Source organism: Mobula birostris, chromosome 4 (assembly GCF_030028105.1).
Source record: "Mobula birostris isolate sMobBir1 chromosome 4, sMobBir1.hap1, whole genome shotgun sequence".
NCBI lineage: Eukaryota > Metazoa > Chordata > Chondrichthyes > Myliobatiformes > Myliobatidae > Mobula > Mobula birostris.
The window spans coordinates 7552105-7571950 of NC_092373.1; the positions used below are offsets into that span (position 1 = coordinate 7552105).

The 19846-nt window shown below is 47.7% G+C and overlaps 1 protein-coding gene across 1 annotated transcript in view; it reads left to right on the forward strand.

The window, feature by feature from the left end:
• Positions 1–19846, forward strand: part of fndc3ba (fibronectin type III domain containing 3Ba) — a 376967-nt gene that overhangs the window by 308937 nt on the left and 48184 nt on the right. The window contains exons 20-22 of the mRNA XM_072254884.1: positions 660–773; positions 3061–3210; positions 17860–18134. Coding sequence (XP_072110985.1) covers positions 660–773; positions 3061–3210; positions 17860–18134 — 539 coding nt within the window. The remainder of the gene's footprint in view (positions 1–659; positions 774–3060; positions 3211–17859; positions 18135–19846) is intronic.

Sequence of the window (19846 nt, forward strand, 5' to 3'; positions counted from 1 at the left end):
CTTCGATCACACTAATCCTCTCGCACGCACGCTTGCACTCATTTATACTCACACTTGCACTCTCACACCCTCACACGCATTATCTCACACTAATCTTCACTCATACTCTTAGCCTCATCCACACACTCTTTCACACTCATGCTCCCTCATTCACACTCACACACGCTTTCTCACAATTGCACTCTCACATACATTCTTTTGCACTTGCACTCTTGCACACTCACTCACATCCAGTCTCTCACACTCACGCGCTCACACTCTCACTCTTACTCTCACACTCCCTCACATTAACACTCAGTCACAGTCACACTCTATCACACTCTCACACTCACTTACTCTCACATTCCGTCACTCACACTCTCACTCTTACGCACTCTCACACTCACACTCTGTCACAGCCTCTCACACACTTACCGGCTCTCCCATTTAGTGTCACACTCTCACACGTGGAGGTCGGGGTTGAAGTCGGGTGACCAGAGCTGTGATGCAGCAGCACTACCCGCTGTGGCCCAGCCACCCACCCAGAGCTCTGCACGTCACAGAGGTTGAATCATTGCTAAATAGGCGCTGGGGCTTTCGGTCTCACTCCCCCTTCCTGTCGGCGAGGTGCAGTAGGTACCTCCCCCTCCTTCAGTGACCTTTCCTTTGTTCTCCGACAGTACGGACCATTGTCAGACATGACGGAGATCACCACGGCAGAGGGCCCACCAGTACAGTGTAAAGCGCCAGTCCTTTCTTGCACATCGGTCACCAGTGTACTGGTGAGCTGGGAGGTAGGTGGCATCTAAATGCAGGGGTTTTGTGTGGTCAGGGGTGTAAGCTTTGCAGTTTCAAGGCCAACCCAAGAACTCCGCCTGACAGGGTTCATATTGTCACCCGTCCCCTGAAAAGCTTGTTTGTACAACTCAGTCATAAGAACATGAGAGAGAGGAGCAGAATAAGGCCATTCAGCCCATCGAGTCCACTCAGCCATTCCATCATGTCTCACACCAACTAATCAAAAATCTATCCATTTCTGGTTTAAGTATACCCACAGCTGTCCGTGCCAATGAAACCCACAACCCTGGCTAAAACGATCCCTCCTCACCTCGATTCTCTCTGTCCACTCTGAGGCTGTCCCCTCTGCACTTGGACTGGTTCTCTGGGATTGTGGTTAGTGGGTTAGTGGGTCACAGGGGTGTAACTGGGCGATGCTGGCTCATTGGGCCGCAAGAGCCTGTTACTGTGCTGTGTCTCTGAATGAACATTTGCCCTCTCCAGAGTGATGACTGCGAACAGAACACAATGGAACAATGTATGTTCAGGAGTTTTTGATCTGGTATTTTCCTGAAATATTGTGAAATAATGGAAATGAAACAGAAAGAGTGACGTTGTTGCAGGGCCTGAGTTTCTAAAATCTGAGGTGCAAAGAGGTTTGGGAGTCCTTCTGCAAGGATTTCCGGAAGGTTAATGTGCAAGTTGAGTCGGTAGTGAGGAAGGCAAATGCAATTTTAACAGTCATTTCAAGAGGACTGGAATATAAAATCAAGGATGCAGTGCTGAGGCTTTATAAGGCATTGGTCAGACCGCACTTGGAGTATTGTGAGCAGTTTTGCGCCCCATGTCTGAAAAAAGATGCCCTGGCATTGGAGAGGGTCCAGAGGTTAGGTTGACGAGAGTGATCCCAGCTGTGAAAGGGTTAATGTATGAGGAGTGTTTGATGGCTGTGGGCCTGTACACGCTGGAGTTTAGAAAAATGAGGGTGGATCTCAGTGAAATCTATTGAATATTAAAAGGCCAAGATAGAGTGGACATAGAGAAGATGTTTCCTATAGTTGGGGAGTCTCGAACTAGGGGACACAACCTCAGAGTAGAGTGACGTCGCTTTAGAAGAAGGATGAGGAGGAATTTCTTTAGCCAGAGGTTGGAGAATCTGTGGAATTCATTGCCACGGACTGATGTGGAGGCCAAGTCATTGGGTATATTTAAAGTGGACATTGATAGGTTCTTGATTAGTCAGGGCATCAAAGGTTACATGGAGAAGGCATAATGATTATAAATCAACCATGATGAAATGATAGTGCAGACACAATGGGCCGAAGGGCTGGATTCAGCCCCTATGTTTTATGGTCTAATTAAGCAGCTTGAGAAGGAGGTGTCACTCTAAATGTCAGCCATTAATAGTGGTTGATTCCTGGGGGTTGTGTGGGAGTAGAGGAGACTGACACTTCCTCAGACCCATGGTGGCAACATTATTGTTGCTATGCCAATATCCATGATCTATTGACTAGCAGTGTCTTAACAAAATGGATTTCCAAGTTCTTCCTCCCCAGCCCTCCCCCTCCGAGTTTGAGAGAACTGTTTGTCTTTTAGCTCACTGTGAAGACATGTCTGACTATGGTGAGCTCCCATTTATCCACGCTTCCTCATCGACCGGGCCTGACTTTGTGATGTTAGTCTTGTTTCGCTAAACAGCAGACAGGAAGGTTTGAACTTTCTCCTCTGTGAACCTTAAAACCTCCCCGAAATATGGTGTAAATTCAGAAATGGGGGTCCGGTGGAGATTCACAGGAATTAAAGGGTTAATGCATGAGGCGTATTTGATGGCACGACCCCTGTACTCACTAGGATTGTGAAGAATGAGGAGGGATCTCATTGAAAGATGTAGATAGAGTTGACAGGGAGAGGATAATTCCTATAGTGAGAGAGTCTAGGACCAGAGGGCACAGCCCAAGAGGGGAGGGCTGTCCATTTAGAACAGAGATGAGGATCTTTAGCCAGAGGGTGGTGAATCTGTGGAATTCAATGCTACAGACAGCTGTGGAGGCCAAATCATTGGGTATGTTTAAAACAGATGCTGATAGGTTCTTGGTTAGTGAGGGTCTCTAAGGTTATATGGAGAAGGCAGGAGAATGGAGGTGAAAGGGATAATTCAGCCATGATGGAATGGCAGAGCAGAATCGATGGGCCAAATAGCCTAATTCTGCTCCGATGTCTTATGGTCTTAATATCCCCCACTGCCATTTGCTGGTGGTGGTGTGTGCTGTGACTGTCCGTCAGTGAAGCCTGCTGTGATTACAGAGCCCAGAGAACTCTGGAGCTGACATCTCGGAGTACAGGCTGGAATGGGGAGCGGCGGAGGACTCGATGGAGGTCGTTTACTCTGGGATGGAGACGGTTTTCGAGATTGACAACCTCACACCAGCTGCTCGATACTGCTGCCGGCTGCAGGTAAGGTTCCTTCTTCCCATTCAGTCACAATTCAAAGTTCGAAGTTATCTTCAAAGTTCGTACAACCTTGAGATTCATCTTCTCGCAGGCAGCCATAAAACAATCAAATTCATAAAAAGCACACAACAAAATCACCACATATCCAATTTACAAGCGAGGACAAATAGCGTAAATTGTCAAAAAAAGTGCACAATAAAACATGGAGCGTGAACTGCAGATTGCCTGAAAGAGAGGCCACACCTGCAGAGCCCATTCAGCACAGAGGCGGTCCAGGAGCCTGACGGCTACGGGGCAACAAAAGCTCCTGAACCTGGCGGCATAGGACCCACGACTGCTGCACCTCCTGCCCAACAGTAGCAGCGAGAAGAGAGGGAGACCAGGCAGACGGCGCTGAACACCTGCCCTCTCACCCTCGATGATTTTAATTTCGCTCAGCGCTCCAGTTACTCTGGAGAGTTGCATTCACCCCTGTACGGGAGGGATTTAGAGGTTTGGAAAGAGTGCGGAAGAGATGCTGCTGTGAACTGAGAGCCAAACTAAACTTACTGTCAAGCTGCATGTGTCACCATATACAACACTGAGACTCATTTTATTGCAGGCATTTACAAAGAAAGAAAAACAATCCAATCATGACAAAAACATAAAGACTGACAAATAACAAATGTCCAAAAGAATGCAAACTGTGCAAAAACAAAATAATAGCAGCAGTAATAAAGAGTTAAATAATAAATAAACAATGAATAATTCTGAGAACATGAGTTTCATTTGTCTACTAACTTGGCCCAAATACCTCTGAAACTTTTCAAAGTTCAGAAGTAAATTTATCATCAAAATACGTGTATGTCACCAAATCTTACCCTGAGATTCATTTTCTTGTGGGCATAGATGAGGGGTAATAACTGTTCCTGAACCTGGTGGTGTGGGACCTGATGGTTGAGGAGTAATAACTGTTCCTGAACCTGGTGGTGTGGGACCTGATGGTTGAGGGGTAATAACTGTTCCTGAACCTGGTGGTGTGGGACCTGATGGTTGTAGGGTAATAACTGTTCCTGAACCTGGTGGTGTGGGACCTGATGGTTGAGGGATAATAACCGTTCCTGAACCTGGTGGTGTGGGACCTGATGGTTGGGAGGTAATAACTGTTCCCGAACCTGGTGGTGTGGGTCCTGATGATTGAGGGGTAATAACTGTTCCTGAACCTGGTGGTGTGGGACCTGATGATTGAGGGGTAATTACTGTTCCTGAACCTGGTGGTGTGGGACCTGATGGTTGAGGGGTAATAACTGTTCCTGAACCTGGTGGTGTGGGACCTGATGGTTGAGGATTAATAACTGTCCCTGAACCTGGTGGTGTGGGACCTGATGATTGAGGGGTAATACCTGTTCCTGCACCTGGTGGTCTGGGACCTGATGGTTGAGGGGTAATAACTGTTCCTGAACCTGGTGGTGTGGGACCTGATGGTTGAGGGGTAATAACTGTTCCTGAACCTGGTGGTGTGGGACCTGATGGTTGAGGGGTAATAACTGTTCCTGAACCTGGTGGTGTGGGACCTGATGGTTGAGGGGTAATAGTTGTTTCTGAACCTGGTGGTGTGGGACCTGATGGTTGAGGGGTAATAACTGTCCCTGAACCTGGTGGTGTGGGACCTGATGATTGAGGGGTAATAACTGTTCCTGCACCTGGTGGTCTGGGACCTGATGGTTGAGGGGTAATAACTGTTCCTGAACCTGGTGGTGTGGGACCTGATGGTTGAGAGGTAATAACCGTTCCTGAACCTGGTGTGTGGGACCTGATGGTTGAGGGGTAATAGTTGTTTCTGAACCTGGTGGTGTGGGACCTGATGGTTGAGGGGTAATAACTGTCCCTGAACCTGGTGGTGTGGGACCTGATGGTTGAGAGGTAATAACCGTTCCTGAACCTGGTGTGTGGGACCTGATGGTTGAGGGGTAATAACTGTTCCTGAACCTGGTGGTGTGGGACCTGATGGTTGAGGGGTAGTAACTGTTTCTGAACCTGGTGGTGTGGAACCTGATGGTTGAGGGGTAATAACTGTTCCTGAACCTGGTGGTGTGGGACCTGATGGTTGAGGGGTAATAACTGTTCCTGAATCTGGTGGTGTGGGACCTGATGGTTGAGGGGTAATAGTTGTTTCTGAACCTGGTGGTGTGGGACCTGATGGCTGAGGGGTAATAACTGTTCCTGAACCTGGTGGTGTGGGACCTGATGGTTGAGGGGTAATAACCGTTCCTGAACCTGGTGTGTGGGACCTGATGGTTGAGGGGTAATAACTGTTCCTGAACCTGGTGGTGTGGGACCTGATGGTTGAGGGGTAATAACTGTTTCTGAATCTGGTGGTGTGGAACCTGATGGTTGAGGGGTAATAACTGTCCCTGAGCCTGGTGGTGTGGGTCCTGAGGCTCCTGTACCTCCTTCCTAATGGCAGCATTGAGAAGAGAGCATGGCCTGGATGGTGGTGTCCTTGATGATAGATACTGCTTTCTTGTGGCAGTGTTCATTACAGATACGTTCAATGGTGAGGAGGGCTTAACTGGGCTGTATCCACTCGAGCAGAGGGCATGTGATATAACCATATAACAATTACAGCACAGAAACAGACCATCGCGGCCCGTCTAGTCTGTGCCAAACTCTTACTCTCACCTAGTCCCACCAACCTGCACTTAGCCCAAAACCCTCCATTCCGTTCCTGTCCATATAGCTGTCCAGTTTAACTTTAAACGACAACATCGAACCTGCCTCAACCACTTCTGCTGGAGGCTCGTTCCACACAGCTACCACTCTCTGAGTAAAGAAGTTCCCCCTCATGTTGCCCCTAAACTTTTGCCCTTTAACCCTCAACTCATGTCCTCTTGTTTGAATCTCCCCCATTCTCAATGGAAAAAGCCTATCCTCGTCAACTCTATCAATCCCCCTCATAATTTTAAACACCTCTATCAAGTCCCCCCCTCAACCTTCTATGCTCCAAAGAATAAAGACCTAACTTGTTCAACCTTTCTCTGTAACTTAGGAGATGAAACCCAGGCAACATTTTAGTAAATCTCCTCTGTACTCTCTCAATTTTATTGACATCTTTCCTATAATTCAGTGACCAGAACTGTACACAATACTCCAAATTTGGCCTTACCAATGCCTTATACAATTTCAATATTACATCCCAACTCCTATACTCAATGCTCTGATTCATAAAGGCCAGCAAACCAAAAGCTTTCTTCACCATCCCATCCAAATGAGATTCCACCTTCAGGGAACTATGCACCATTATTCCTATAATCTCTCTGTTCTACAGCATTCTTCAATGCCCTACCATTTACCATGTATGTCCTATTTTGATTAGTCCTACCAAACTGTAGCACCTCACATTTATCAGCATTAAACTCCATCTGCGATCTTTCAGCCCACTCTCCTAACTGGCCTAAATCTGTCTGCAAGCTTTGAAAACCTATTTCACTATCCACAATGCCACCTATATGAGGAGAGGAGATCTGATAGAAGTTGATAGGGTATGGAAGGCATTGACAGAAAAGTTAGCCAGAATTTTTTCCCCAGGGTTGAAATGTCGCATACCAGAGGGCATGCATTTAAGGTGAGAGGGGGTAATTTCAAAGGAGATGTGAGGGACAAGTTTTTACGCAGAGAATGGTGGGCGTGTGGAATGCACTGCCTGCGGAGGTGGTAGAGGGAGATGCAATAGAGGCTTTTAAGAGAAGTTTCGATAGGCTCATGGATGTGAGGAAGTGGAAGGATATGGACATTGTTTAGGCAGAAGGGACAGTAACAGGTGGATGTGTCAGTCACTGTATAACACTGGGGTACGGTACCGGTGGGGATGGGTCTGTCACTGTATAACACTGGGGTACGGTACCGGTGGGGACGGGTCTGTCGCCGTGTAACGCCGGGGTACGGTACCGGTGGGGACGGGTCTGTCGCCGTGTAACGCCGGGGTACGGTGCCGGTGGGGACGGGTCTGTCGCCGTGTAACGCCGGGGTACGGTACCGGTGGGGATGGGTCTGTCACCATATAACGCCGGGGTATGGTACCAAGTGTCTCAGTAGCCGTGAGTTTAATGGCCCTCAGCTGCCCGTGATATTTCTTTGTTTGATGACCACGGTCTTCGTTGGGCATCAGCTGGCCTCTGCCCTCTGCTCTGTGCAGTGGAACTGATTGTCTGAATACATCACTATTAGCTGTAATAAACAAATGTGTGATTGATGCTCCAGCCTGCTGACAATTTCAAATGCATTTTAATGGCTTTTGGAAGCAGGTTTCTGTCACCTGGGTCATTAACAGATCTTCCTGTTTATGTATGATTCTCGTTCATTCTCATTCTCTCTTTCTCTCCCCCTGTCTCCCCTACTTTCTCCCCCTCTTTCTCCCTCTCCCTCTCTTCCTTGTCTATCTCTCCCTCATCGCCCATCCCTCTCTCCCTCTCCCCTCTTCCCCTCCCCCTCTCCCCCTCCCCTCTCCCCTCCCCCTCTCCCCCTCCCCTCTCCCCTCCCCCTCTCCCCCCCTCTCTCTGCCTCTTTCTCCCTCTCTTTCCCTCTCTCTCCTTCATTCTTTCTGTGTTCCTTTTCCCATTTCTCCCTTTATTTCCTGAGCTTTCTTTTATTTAATCCTTCTCTCCATCTCTCATTTCTCTCCTCTTTTTCCATTCATCTTCTCCCTCTCTCTCTTTGCTCTCTCACTCTCTCCATCTCCCCTTTTGCTGTTCCTCCCATACCCACTATCTGTCCATTTCACTTTTCTCTCCATCTCCTCCGCACTTCACTCTCTTTCTATACCACATCTTTTCATTGGTTCTCTCTCACTCTCTCTCTGTCTGACTCTTCCTTTCTCTTTCTGTGTCTCTATGCCTCTCTCTCTCTCTCTCTCTCTCTCGCTGTGCCTCCTTCTCTCTCTGTTTCTTCTCTATCCCTGTCTCTCTTTCTTCATCACTCAGTCTCTCTCTCTCTGTCCCCTGTCTCTGCCGCTGTTTTTGTCAATCTGATTCTGGCTGTTTCTCTCTCTGTCTCTGCACCTCTCTCTTTCTCTATCGCTATCTCACTGTCTCTCTACCAATCTCTCTCTCCTTTTCTCTCACTCTATGTACAGAGGATATTATTAGATTATTAGATTAGATTATGAGGACACGCAGTCCTCTTTTATCGTCATTTAGTAATGCATGCATTAAGAAATGATACAATATTCCTCCGGTGTGATATCACAGAAACACAGGACAGACCAAGACAGAAAAACTAACAAAAACCACATAATTATAACATACAGTTACAACAGTGCAACAATACCATAACTTGATGAAGAACAGGCCATGAGCACGGTAAAAAATGTTCAAAGTCTCTCGAAAGTCCCACATCTCATGCAGACGGGAGAAGGAAGAAAACTCTCCCTGCCATGTCCAACCACAGTTCGACTCTGAGTTGTCTGAAAACTTCGAGCCTCTGACCAGCCCTCCGACACCGAGTACCAACCACCATCTCTGCCGACCGCTTCGACCCCAGCCTCGGTCGCCAGCAGCAGGCAAAGCCGAGGATTTTGGGGCCTTCCCTCCGCAGATTCTCGATCGCACAGTAGCAGCGGCAGCGATCTGGACATTTCAGAAGTTTCTACAGATGTTCCTCCATGCTTCTCACGGCTGTCTCCATCAGAATTGTGCACGGTACCCTATTTAACAAATACGATATAATTTCACTGGAGAGCTGCGCACGCTGCGTCGCACCGCCATCTTCTCCTCCTGCCTATATATATTATATATATCGAACCACTTTATTAGATACACCTGTGCGCCTGCTCGTTAATGCAAATATCTATTCAGTCAATAATGTGATGGCATAAAATGCACTCAATGCATAAAAACATACAGACATGGTCGAGGGGTTCATTTGTTGTTCAGACCAAACATCAGAATGGGGGAGAAATGTATTCTTAGTGACTTCGACTATGGAATGATTGTTGGTGCCAGGCAGGGTAGTTTGAGTATCTCAGAAGCTGCTGATCTGGAAATTTCACACACGATAATCATGAGAGATAACAAAGAATGGTTCAAAAAGCAAAAATTGAGGAAAACTGTTTTGGTCAGTAGGTTCCTCAGCCAACATGGAAGGCAGGACTTCCAGGACAAAGGCACCAGTTATCATTGGGGAACATACGGGAAATAGCAATCAACCTCAACAAAATGTGGTGTCAAGTTTACATTGAATATAGAAACATAGAAAACATACAGTCCCTACCTTAGAACTACCTAGGCTTTACCCATACTCCTCTATTTTTCTAAGCTCCATGTAGCCATCCAGGAGTCTCTTAAAAGGCCCTATCGTATCTGCCTCCACCACTGCCGCCAGCAGCCCATTCCACGCACTCACCACTCTGTGTAAAAAAAATTACCCCTGTCATCTCCTCTGTACCTACTTCCAAGCACCTTAAAACTGTGCCTCCCTCAGCCCTGGGGAAAAGCCTCTGACTATCCACATGATCGACGCCTCTCATTGTCTTGTACACCTCTATCAGGTCACCTCTCATCCTCCGTTGCTCCAAGGAGAAAAGGCCGAGTTCACTCAACTTATTCTCATAAGGCATGCTCCCCAATCCAGGCAACATCCTTGTAGATCTCCTCTGCACCCTTTCTATGGTTTCCACGTCCTTCCTGTAGTGAGGTGACCAGAACTGAGCACAGTACTCCAAGTAGGGTCTGACCAGGGTCCTATATAGCTGCAACATTACTTCTCGGCTCTTAAACTCAAGCCCGTGATTGCTTCATAACCACAGAGTCAATCTGCTTAGCAGCTTTGAGTGTCCTATGGACTCGGACCCAAGATCCCTCTGATCCTCCACACTGCCAAGAGTTTTACCATTAATGCTATATTCTGCCATCATATTTGACCTACCAAAATGAACCACCTCACACTTATCTGGGTTGAACTCCATCTGCCACTTCTCAGCCCAGTTTTGCATCCTATCGATGTCCCGCTGTAACCTCTGACAGCCCTCCACACTATCCACAACACACCCAACCTTTGTGTCATCGCATTACATTAAACAGCATTACTCCCAGGCCAAGGTGCAAAGCAGATTAGCAACTGTCACACACAGCACAGTGCACATATAGCACATGTAAGATAGCAAGCACACATAAAGATATCAATAAATTATAGTTACACAAAAAATATATAATCCAGGACACTGAGTCTACGAGTGCTACTGCTGTCTACAATCGAACACAGTATGGCTTGTCTTCTGTCGCGCCAACACTGGGGGGCAGCACTGACTCCAGTTCGGACACCCTGCCACACCACCCCCAACACTTCAGTCAAGCACACCTACTCTAATGCCTCTCTGCTGGGCTGCTGTAAACAGGCGATACTGTGGCACGGGGCCTTCCCTAGCTACGACAGAGGCCATGCAGCTGCCCTGCCATCTGTCCTGTCCATCCAGCCAATCATGTGTCAGCAACTCGTTGCATAAAAGCGTATGGTCAAGTTGTTGTTCCGAACCAACAGCAGAATGGGGAAGAAATGTGATCTGAGTGACTTTGACCGTGGAATGATTGTTGGTTTGAGTAGCTCAGAAACTGCTGATCTCCTGGGATTTTCACACACAAAATTCTCTGGAGCTTACAGAGAATAGTGCAAGAAACAAATATCACCCAGTGATCAACAATTCTGTGTATGAAAATGCTCTGTAAATGAGAGAGGTCAGAGGAGAATGGCCAGACTGGTTCAGGCTGACAGGAAGGTGACAGTAACTCAAATAACCACACGGTACCACAGTGGTGTGCTGAAGAGCATCTCTAAATGCACAACATATCGAACCCTGAAGTGGATGGGCTACAGCAGACCACAAATATAGGTACATGAGGAACCTCATAAAGTGACGACCGAATGGATAATTCCATTACATTATTGCAGTGAGATACATGGTACAAGGTAAACCAATAACAGAATTTAGAATGAAGTGTCACAGAGAAAGTGCAGTGCAGGCAGGCAATTAGATGCAAGGGACATGATGTGGTAGATGGGGTCAAGAGTCCATCTTGTCGTACTTGTGGGGATGATCAAGAGTCTGATAACCATGGGGTGGAAGCTGTCCTTGAGCCTGGTGGTATGTGCTTTCAGGCTTTTGTATCTTCTACCCACTGGGAGCGGGGGGCGGGGAGAAGAGAGAACATAGAACATAGAATAGTACAGCCACAGTACAGGCCCTTCAGCCCACAATGTTGTGCTGACCCTCAAACCCTGCCTCCCATATAACCCCCCACCTTAAATTCCTCCATATACCTGTCTAGTAGTCTCTTAAACTCCACTAGTGTATCTGCCTCCACCACTGACTCAGGCAGTGCTTTCCACACACCAACCACTCGCTGAGTAAAACATAGAACATAGAATAGTACAGCCACAGTACAGGCCCTTCAGCCCACAATGTTGTGCTGACCCTCAAACCCTGCCTCCCATATAACCCCCCACCTTAAATTCCTCCATATACCTGTCTAGTAGTCTCTTAAACTCCACTAGTGTATCTGCCTCCACCACTGACTCAGGCAGTGCTTTCCACACACCAACCACTCGCTGAGTAAAACATAGAACATAGAATAGTACAGCCACAGTACAGGCCCTTCAGCCCACAATGTTGTGCTGACCCTCAAACCCTGCCTCCCATATAACCCCCCACCTTAAATTCCTCCATATACCTGTCTAGTAGTCTCTTAAACTCCACTAGTGTATCTGCCTCCACCACTGACTCAGGCAGTGCTTTCCACACACCAACCACTCGCTGAGTAAAACATCTTCCTCTAATATCCCCCTTGAACTTCCTACCCCTTACCTTAAAGCCATGTCCTCTTGTATTGAGCAGTGGTGCCCTGGGGAAGAGGTGCTGGCTATCCACTCTATCTATTCCTCTTATTATCTTGTACACCTCTATCATGTCTCCTCTCATCCTCCTCCTCTCCAAAGAGTAAAGCCCTAGCTCCCTTAATCTCTGATCATAATGCATACTTTCTAAACCAGGCAGCATCCTGGTAGATCTCCTCTGTACCCTTTCCAATGCTTCCACATCCTTCCCATAGTGAGGCAACCAGAACTGGACAGAGTACTCCAGGTGTGGCCTAACCAGAGTTTTATAGAGCTGCATCATTACATCGCGACTCTTAAACTCTATCCCTCGACTTATGAAAGCTAACACTCCATAAGCTTTCTTAACTACCCTATCCACCTGTGAGGCAACTTTCAGGGATCTGCGGACATGTACCCTGAGATCCCTCTGCTCCTCCACACTACCAAGTATCCTGCCATTTACTTTGTACTCTGCCTTGGAGTTTGTCCTTCAAAAATGTACCACCTCACACTTCTCCGGGTGTCTGGGGAGGGTGGGATATTTGATTCTGCTGGCTGCTTTACTGAGGCAGTGGGAAGTGTAGACAGAGCCCATGGTGGGGAGGCTGTTTTCTGCGACATGCTGAGCTGTGCCCACAACTCTCTGCAGTTTCTTGTTGCCTTACTTAGATGTGATCCATCCGGGCAGAATGCTTTCTATGCTGCAAAGGGTCAACGTGGGCCTGGCCAATTTCTTTAGCCCCCTGGGGAAGGACAGGTGTTGATGTTTTTCTTGGCCATATATCAACATGGCTGGACCAGGACTAGCATGTGAATCCACCTAATGAGAGGGTTGTGGAGGCAGAGACTTTCACACAGCACTTACATTGCTAAGGCTTCGAGAGCAGGCAAATGAGATCAGTACAGATAGCATAGACAGCAGTGAGTACAGATAAGGTGGGCCAAATGGACTGTTTTTATTCATTTATTTAGAAATACAATGTGGTGCAGGCCCTCCTGGCCCAATGGACCACACTACCCAGAAACCCTAGCGTAATCACAGAACAGTTTACAATGACCAATTAACCTTTGGACTGTGGGAGGAAACCAGAGCACCCAGAGGAAACCCACTCGGTACAGGGAGGACATACAAACTCCTTACACGCAGCACTGGAAATGACCTCTGAACTCCAGAGCTGTAGTAGCTTTGCACTAACCGCTGTGCTCGGTGATGAGAAGGTCCTTCCACAGCTGAGCTCCAGCGGAAGTGAAGTTCCTGGAACACCAGGGCAGATCAAGAAGAGAACACATTAAGTATAGAAGATGGAGAGGTGGTTACTGACGAGTGAACCCGGTGGCCATGTGGATTAATAGTGAGAATTAGAATGAAATGTTGTTGTGTCTGTTACGAATACAACCTTAGGCTGAATCCGTCCAAGCTCCATCAAACTGAAGCATAATTGTGCTCACCCATCATCACACTCCGAAATTCACTCATAGTTCTTTCATCAATATTTACAGAACTGCGCCGCTGAAGCCTCGGCCAGGGAGGAGATGATTCACGAGGCATCTCCCGACCTCTTGCTCCAGGATCTGCTGCAGACCGCTAAGCTGACGCAGTCGGAAAAGTGAACTTGCTCTTAAAGACAAGTCTCCTTTCAGTAACAGCCTCAGCCAGCTGCATTTACACAGCACCTGCCATATTTGGTCTGGTTTGTAACTGGCATGTGTACTGAGGTAGACTACAAACCTCGTCATGCACACTGTTCATACAGATTCAGACCATCGCACAGTGCATTGGGGTAGAACAAGGTCAAAAATAACCTGATCCAGAATAAAGAGTAACAGCTATAGAACAATAAACACTGAGACTTTGTCATGTTTTGCAGCGTTAACCACAATCTTAGTACAGAGCCTTGTGGTTTGGAGACTTGTGTGCTTAGCGACCCAGAGAGCTGTGTTGGCTGGAGTCAGGGCTTTGTGCTTTGGCTGTTGGTAGGGTCACCCATGCCAGACAGGTCAAAGGGTAGAGGCCAGACTAAGAGTGGTCCACTGGTCCTCCAGATCTGGGGTTTCAGTTGAGGGCTAACAACCCTGACTGGCCAAAGAGAAACGCCAAGGACAGATAGAGATGGAGAACCTTCCTTACTATCCTAAATGTCAGCGGCATAACAGGCAATTAATTAATTAAAATTAGTATTGGTATTGGTTTATTATTGCCACGTGTGCCAAGATACGGTGAAAAACTTGTTCATACAGGTCAGACTATTACACAATGCACTGAGGTAGAACAATAACATTGCAGAATAAAGTGTGACAGGTACAGAAAGAGTGCAGTGCGGGCAGGCAGTAACGGGCAAGATCATAACGATCAAGCTCGTAAAGTCTTATGTACTAGAGAGGCATTGATTGATTATTCTGATAACAGTGGGTTAGAAGCTATTCTGATAACAGTGGGTTAGAAGCTGTCTGTGAGCCTGGTGATACGTGCTTTCAGGCCTTTGTATTTTCAGCCCGATGGGAGAGGGGAGAAGATAAAATGTCCAGGGTGGGTGTGGTTTTGATGATTCAGGCTGATTTACTGAGGCAGTGGGAAGTGTAGACAGAGTCTATAGAGGGGAGGCTGGTTTCCGTGATGTGCTGAGCTGTGCCCACAACTCTGCTGTTTCTTGTGGTCACACGCAGAGCACTTGCCATACCAAGCCATGAAGCATCCAGATAGGATGCTCCCTATGGTGCATGGGTAAGCTGGTGCCGAAAAACTGAAGCAAAGTCAGAAGATGGTGGAAACGTTTGCAGATCAAACATCTGGGACAGTGATTTTGCTCCTCTCTTCACAGGTGCTGCATAACTTTTAGAGTTAGTTAACTAGTTAGTTAGTGAACCTCCCCCTCCCCCTCCCACCTTCAAATCTCTTACTATCTCTTCTTTCAGTTAGTCCTGACGAAGGGTCTCAGCCGGAAACGTCGACTGTACCTCTTCCTACAGATGATGCCTGGCCTGCTGCGTTCACCAGCATTTTGTGTGTGGTGCTTGAATTTCCAGCATCTGCAGATTTCCTCGTGTTTGCGTGGTTAGTTAGAGAAGCCATCAGCATGTGCAGCCGCTCACCAGGCTCCTCTGTCGTGGGCCAGTCTTTCAGGTTGTCCCCAGGTGGAGCCCATCTTCTTGGTGTCAGCTTCATGGGGGCCTCGCCAGCTGTACTTTGGCCAGCCTCTCTTCCCCTTCCTCTGGGGATTCCACATTAGCGCTTGCTGTCGTCCTCCTGTCATACATGGTTATTACATTAGTTAGGGTGTCAAAGATTACAGGGAGAAGGCAGGATAATGGGGTTGCTTGGGATAATAAATCAGCCATGATGGAATGGCAGAGTAGACTGGATGGGCAGAATGGCCTAATTCTGCTCCTGTGTCTGTGGTGTTTAATTTACGTTCCAGTGGTGCTGGTCCCAGATGATAGAATGGCTTTCACCACACAACTTCATTTATTTAGAGACGCAATGCGGAGGCGGCTCCTCGCACTCTTCAAGACAGTCCACCCAGCAACCACCAACTTACCCAATTATCTGCGACCTATCCGGAGGACAACTAGCGATGACTAATTAACCAACCCGGTATGTCTTTGGGCTGTGGGAGGAAGCTGGAGCACCCGGAGAGAACCCACGCATTCCACAGGGAGGGCGTACAGAGACGCCTTACCGAGGACACGGGCATTGAACTCCCAACGCCAACGCGCCGAGCTATTACAGTGTCGCACAAACCACTACGCTACCATGGTGCCCATCTCTCTTCTAGCGAAGATGCTTGTTCTCACAGGGAAGAGGTCTTTGGAGTTTTTATGGGATGAGGTTGGTAGGCCCATGCCCAACCCTCCCCCTTTCATAGCCGGGCTTGGGAACATCCACTGACCGTTTTCTGATTTCAGTTCAGATGACACCCACTGCCAGCGACCTACCTCCTGGCTGTATGCCCAAACCCCACCAACCACGAGCCCCTACCTCAATCCCACTCGCCTGGCTCCTGGCCATATCCCCAAACCCCACTCTCCCACCTTTCTCCCCATGTTCCTGAACGCCGTACACCTGACCGATACCCTACCTACGTCTGGAACTGGGAAACATCTCAGTCCGTCACGGGTAAAGACTTCCCCACCATTGAGCACACCTACAAGGAGCACTGCCACAAGAAAGCAGCATCTATCATCAATACCCCGCACCATCCAGGCCATGCTCTCTTCTCACCACTGACAAATGAAGCGAATCTCCCTTTAGATCTGTTTAATATCGCTAATTCATGGTCCTGTGAAACACTTCGTGGCGTTCAGTTTTGAAATCTTCTCCTCAACAGCGAAATCTTTTCCACCTCTTCATTCGCAAAGGTCTTGTTTCTGGAACTCCTTGAAGGTTCCAGTCTTTCACTCTTGACTTTTGAACTTCCTTCATATCTTCCCAACACACCCACTTAAAGATTAAAGATTAGCTTTACTTGCTAAATGTACATGTGGCCATTTTATTAGGTACACCTGCTCATTAATGCAAATATCTCATCAGCCAACTGTGTGGCAGCAACTCAATGCATAAAAACATACAGACACGGTCGAGAAGTTCAGTTGTTGTTGTTCAGACAAAATGTCAGACTGGGGAGAAAATATGACTGTGACAGTTGGTGCCAGATGGGATGGTTTGAGTATTTCTGAATCTGCTGATCTCCTGGGATTTTCACACACTAAATGTCTCTAGACTTTGCAAAGAATAGTGTGAAAAACAAAAAAAACTGAGTGAGCAGCGGTTCTCTGGGAAAACCACCTTGTTAATGCGAGAGGTCAGAGGTGAATTGTCAGACTAGCTCAAACTGACAGGAAGGTGACGATAACTCAAATAACCCCAAGTGTGCAGGAAAACATCTCTGAATGTACAACGTGTTGAACCTTGAAGTGGATGGGCTACAGCAGCAGAAGATCATGAGCATGCACTTAGTGGCCACTTTATTAGGTACAGGGGTTAGCTCATAATGTAGCCACTGAGCGTACATGGAAACATCACAATGTACGGTGAAATGCCGTACTTTTTGGAATGTGGGAGGAAACTGGAGGACCTGGAGGAGACCCAAGGGTCACGGGGAGCACAAACAAACTCCTCACAGACAGTAGTGGGGATTGATCCTGTGTCACTGGTGCTGTAACCGCATTACGCTAATTTTACCCCATCAGCTCACAGATGATAAGGTTGGCACTGGGCAGGAGTGATCCCTCAGGGGAACTCACCTCCCTACCATACAAGAGAAGCTTTGGGACACTGCACCATGACCCACCTCTCATCCTGGGAATGGCCGCTTGAGGAAGCACAGCCTCGGAGACTTGGAAGTATCTGAGGTGGAGCATTCTCCTTACCTAAACATTCACCCCAAGTTAAGATACTGCATTTCTCTTAAAGTTTCATCACGAGAGAAATAGATGTAGCTATTAGTGAGTCCTGAAGATACAGTCAAATTTGTGTAACACGTACAGTGAATTGGAGATGTTATTTGTGTCTCTGCTAAGACACACGTTGATCAGTACAATATGCGAAAGGTGACGATGCCGGCTGCTTTTCTGAGGCAGTGAGAAGTGTAGAGAGAATCCATGGAGGGGAGGTTAGTCTCTGTTATGTGCTGAGCTGTGTCCACAATTCTCAGGTGTGGCACTGCTTTCAATCTCTCTCAAGATCTCTGTTTCCATCCAAAGCTCTTTAGCATTTCTTGCAACTGTGGGCAGAACAGCTGGCATACCAAATGAACCTTGTATGTATTTGGTGATGAGTTGGTGCATGTTTCTCTCTTGTCCTCCACTCAGGCCAGTAACCAGGCTGGCTCAGGAGCCCACAGCAGCCTGGTCACCTACACCACGCCCGCCTCGGTCCCTGCTGCCGTGTCCAATGTCTGTGCCCTGGATGACCAGCACTTGGACCCCAGCCTGACCTCCACCTGCCTCGCGCTCAAGTGGGACGAGCCGCCCAGCAATGGCTCGGAGATCCTCTCGTACAACATCGAGCTCGGGGAGAGCCTGCTCACTGTGGACAACATCACAGCCTACGTTATACGCCACCTCCTGCCAGACACTTCCTACAGGTAACACCCTAACCACCCTACCTGTTTCTACTGCTTCACCTCCTGTGTCCCCTCATTGGTCAAAGCATTGAGAATAGGAGACTTGAGAAGGGTCTCGACCTGAGGCATCAACTGTTCCGTGGGTTGAGTTAACAACCAACACAACCAAAGGGAGCAGCCCACAAGTGTTGCCACACGCTCCTGCACCAGCATAACATGCACACAACGTTAGATTAAAGAGATGGAGATAGAGACAGAAATAGGTAAGAGATAGAGAATAGAGACTGAGATAGAGAGAGGGATAGCAATGGAGATAGAGATGGTCTTGGAGGTGGAGATGAAGGTAGATATGGAGAGAGATAAAGATACACAGAGACAGAGGTAGAGATCTATACATAGAAACAGACATACAGAAAGAGAGATAGCGATAGAGATGGAGATAGACATAGAGATAGAAATAGCCAGTATAAAGAAGTGGGGAGAAGGGATGGAGCTAGCAAGGGTGGGTGATAGGTGTATCATGAGGAAGGGGTGATAGGCAGGTGAAGGGGGGGGTAGAATGGAAATGATGTCAGAAGCTGGGCATTGACAAAGGGCTGAAGAAGATGGACTCTGAGAGGAGAGGAAGGTGGACCAGGGAATAAAGGGAAGAAGGTGGGGAGGGGGTCCAAAGTGAGGAGTGTGTGGGCAATGTGCAGATGGAGAAGGAAAAGGAGAGGAAAGAGATGGGATGATGGGGCCAATGAATAAGGGAAAACAAAGAGGAAGCTCCTTCCTCTCCAGCCCTGAAGAAGGGTCTCAGTACAAAAAGTCAACTGTTTATTCTTCTTCATAGATGCTGTCTGTTCCTCAGGATTTCCAAATCTCTTGTGATCATGGGATACTGTAGATATTGGAACTCTGGAACACATAAAATGATGGAGGAACTCAGCAGGTCAGACAGTATCTGTGGAAGGACATGAACAGTCAACATTTCAGGTCCAGACCTGATTTTCATTCATGCTTGTAGGTGCAAATGAAGAATCTCAGCCCGAAATCTCACACAGAGAGTGGTGGAATGAGCTGCCAGACGAGGTGGTAAATGCGGGTCCTTTTTTAACACTTAAGAATAAATTGGACAGATACATGGATGGGAGGTGTATGGAGGGATATGGTCCGTGTGCAGGTCAGTGGGACTAGGCAGAAAATGGTTCGGCACAGCCAAGAAGGGCCAAAAGGCCTGTTTCTGTTCTGTAGTTTTTCTATGGTTTCTATGGAAATGCCCACAATCCATTTCCCTCTGTAGATGTTGCCTGATTTGTTTATTTTAGTTTGTATTTAGCACAGTAACACCATGGTAACAGGCCCTTCTGAGCTTGCACTAGCCAATTACACCCATGGAACCAATTAACCTAGTAACTGTACTGTAACATGGGAGGAAACCAGAGCACCTGGAGGAAACACACACAGTCACGGGAAGAACATGCAAACTCCTTACAGACAGGGGCAGGGATTGCACCCAGGTCACTGTAAGAACATTACGCTATCTGTTGCACCAGCGTGCCACCCTGCTAAATTCCTCTGGCACTGAGCACAGGAGTTAGAACATCATGTGACAGCTGTTTGTATCATGGGTTAGGCCACACACAGTTTAACTCAGAGTCGCAGGGGGATCGGAACCAGAGTGCCAGAACAGATAGTGGAGACAGACACCTCAAAGTCAGGAATCAAAAGGCTGAGCGTGGTGTGACTAA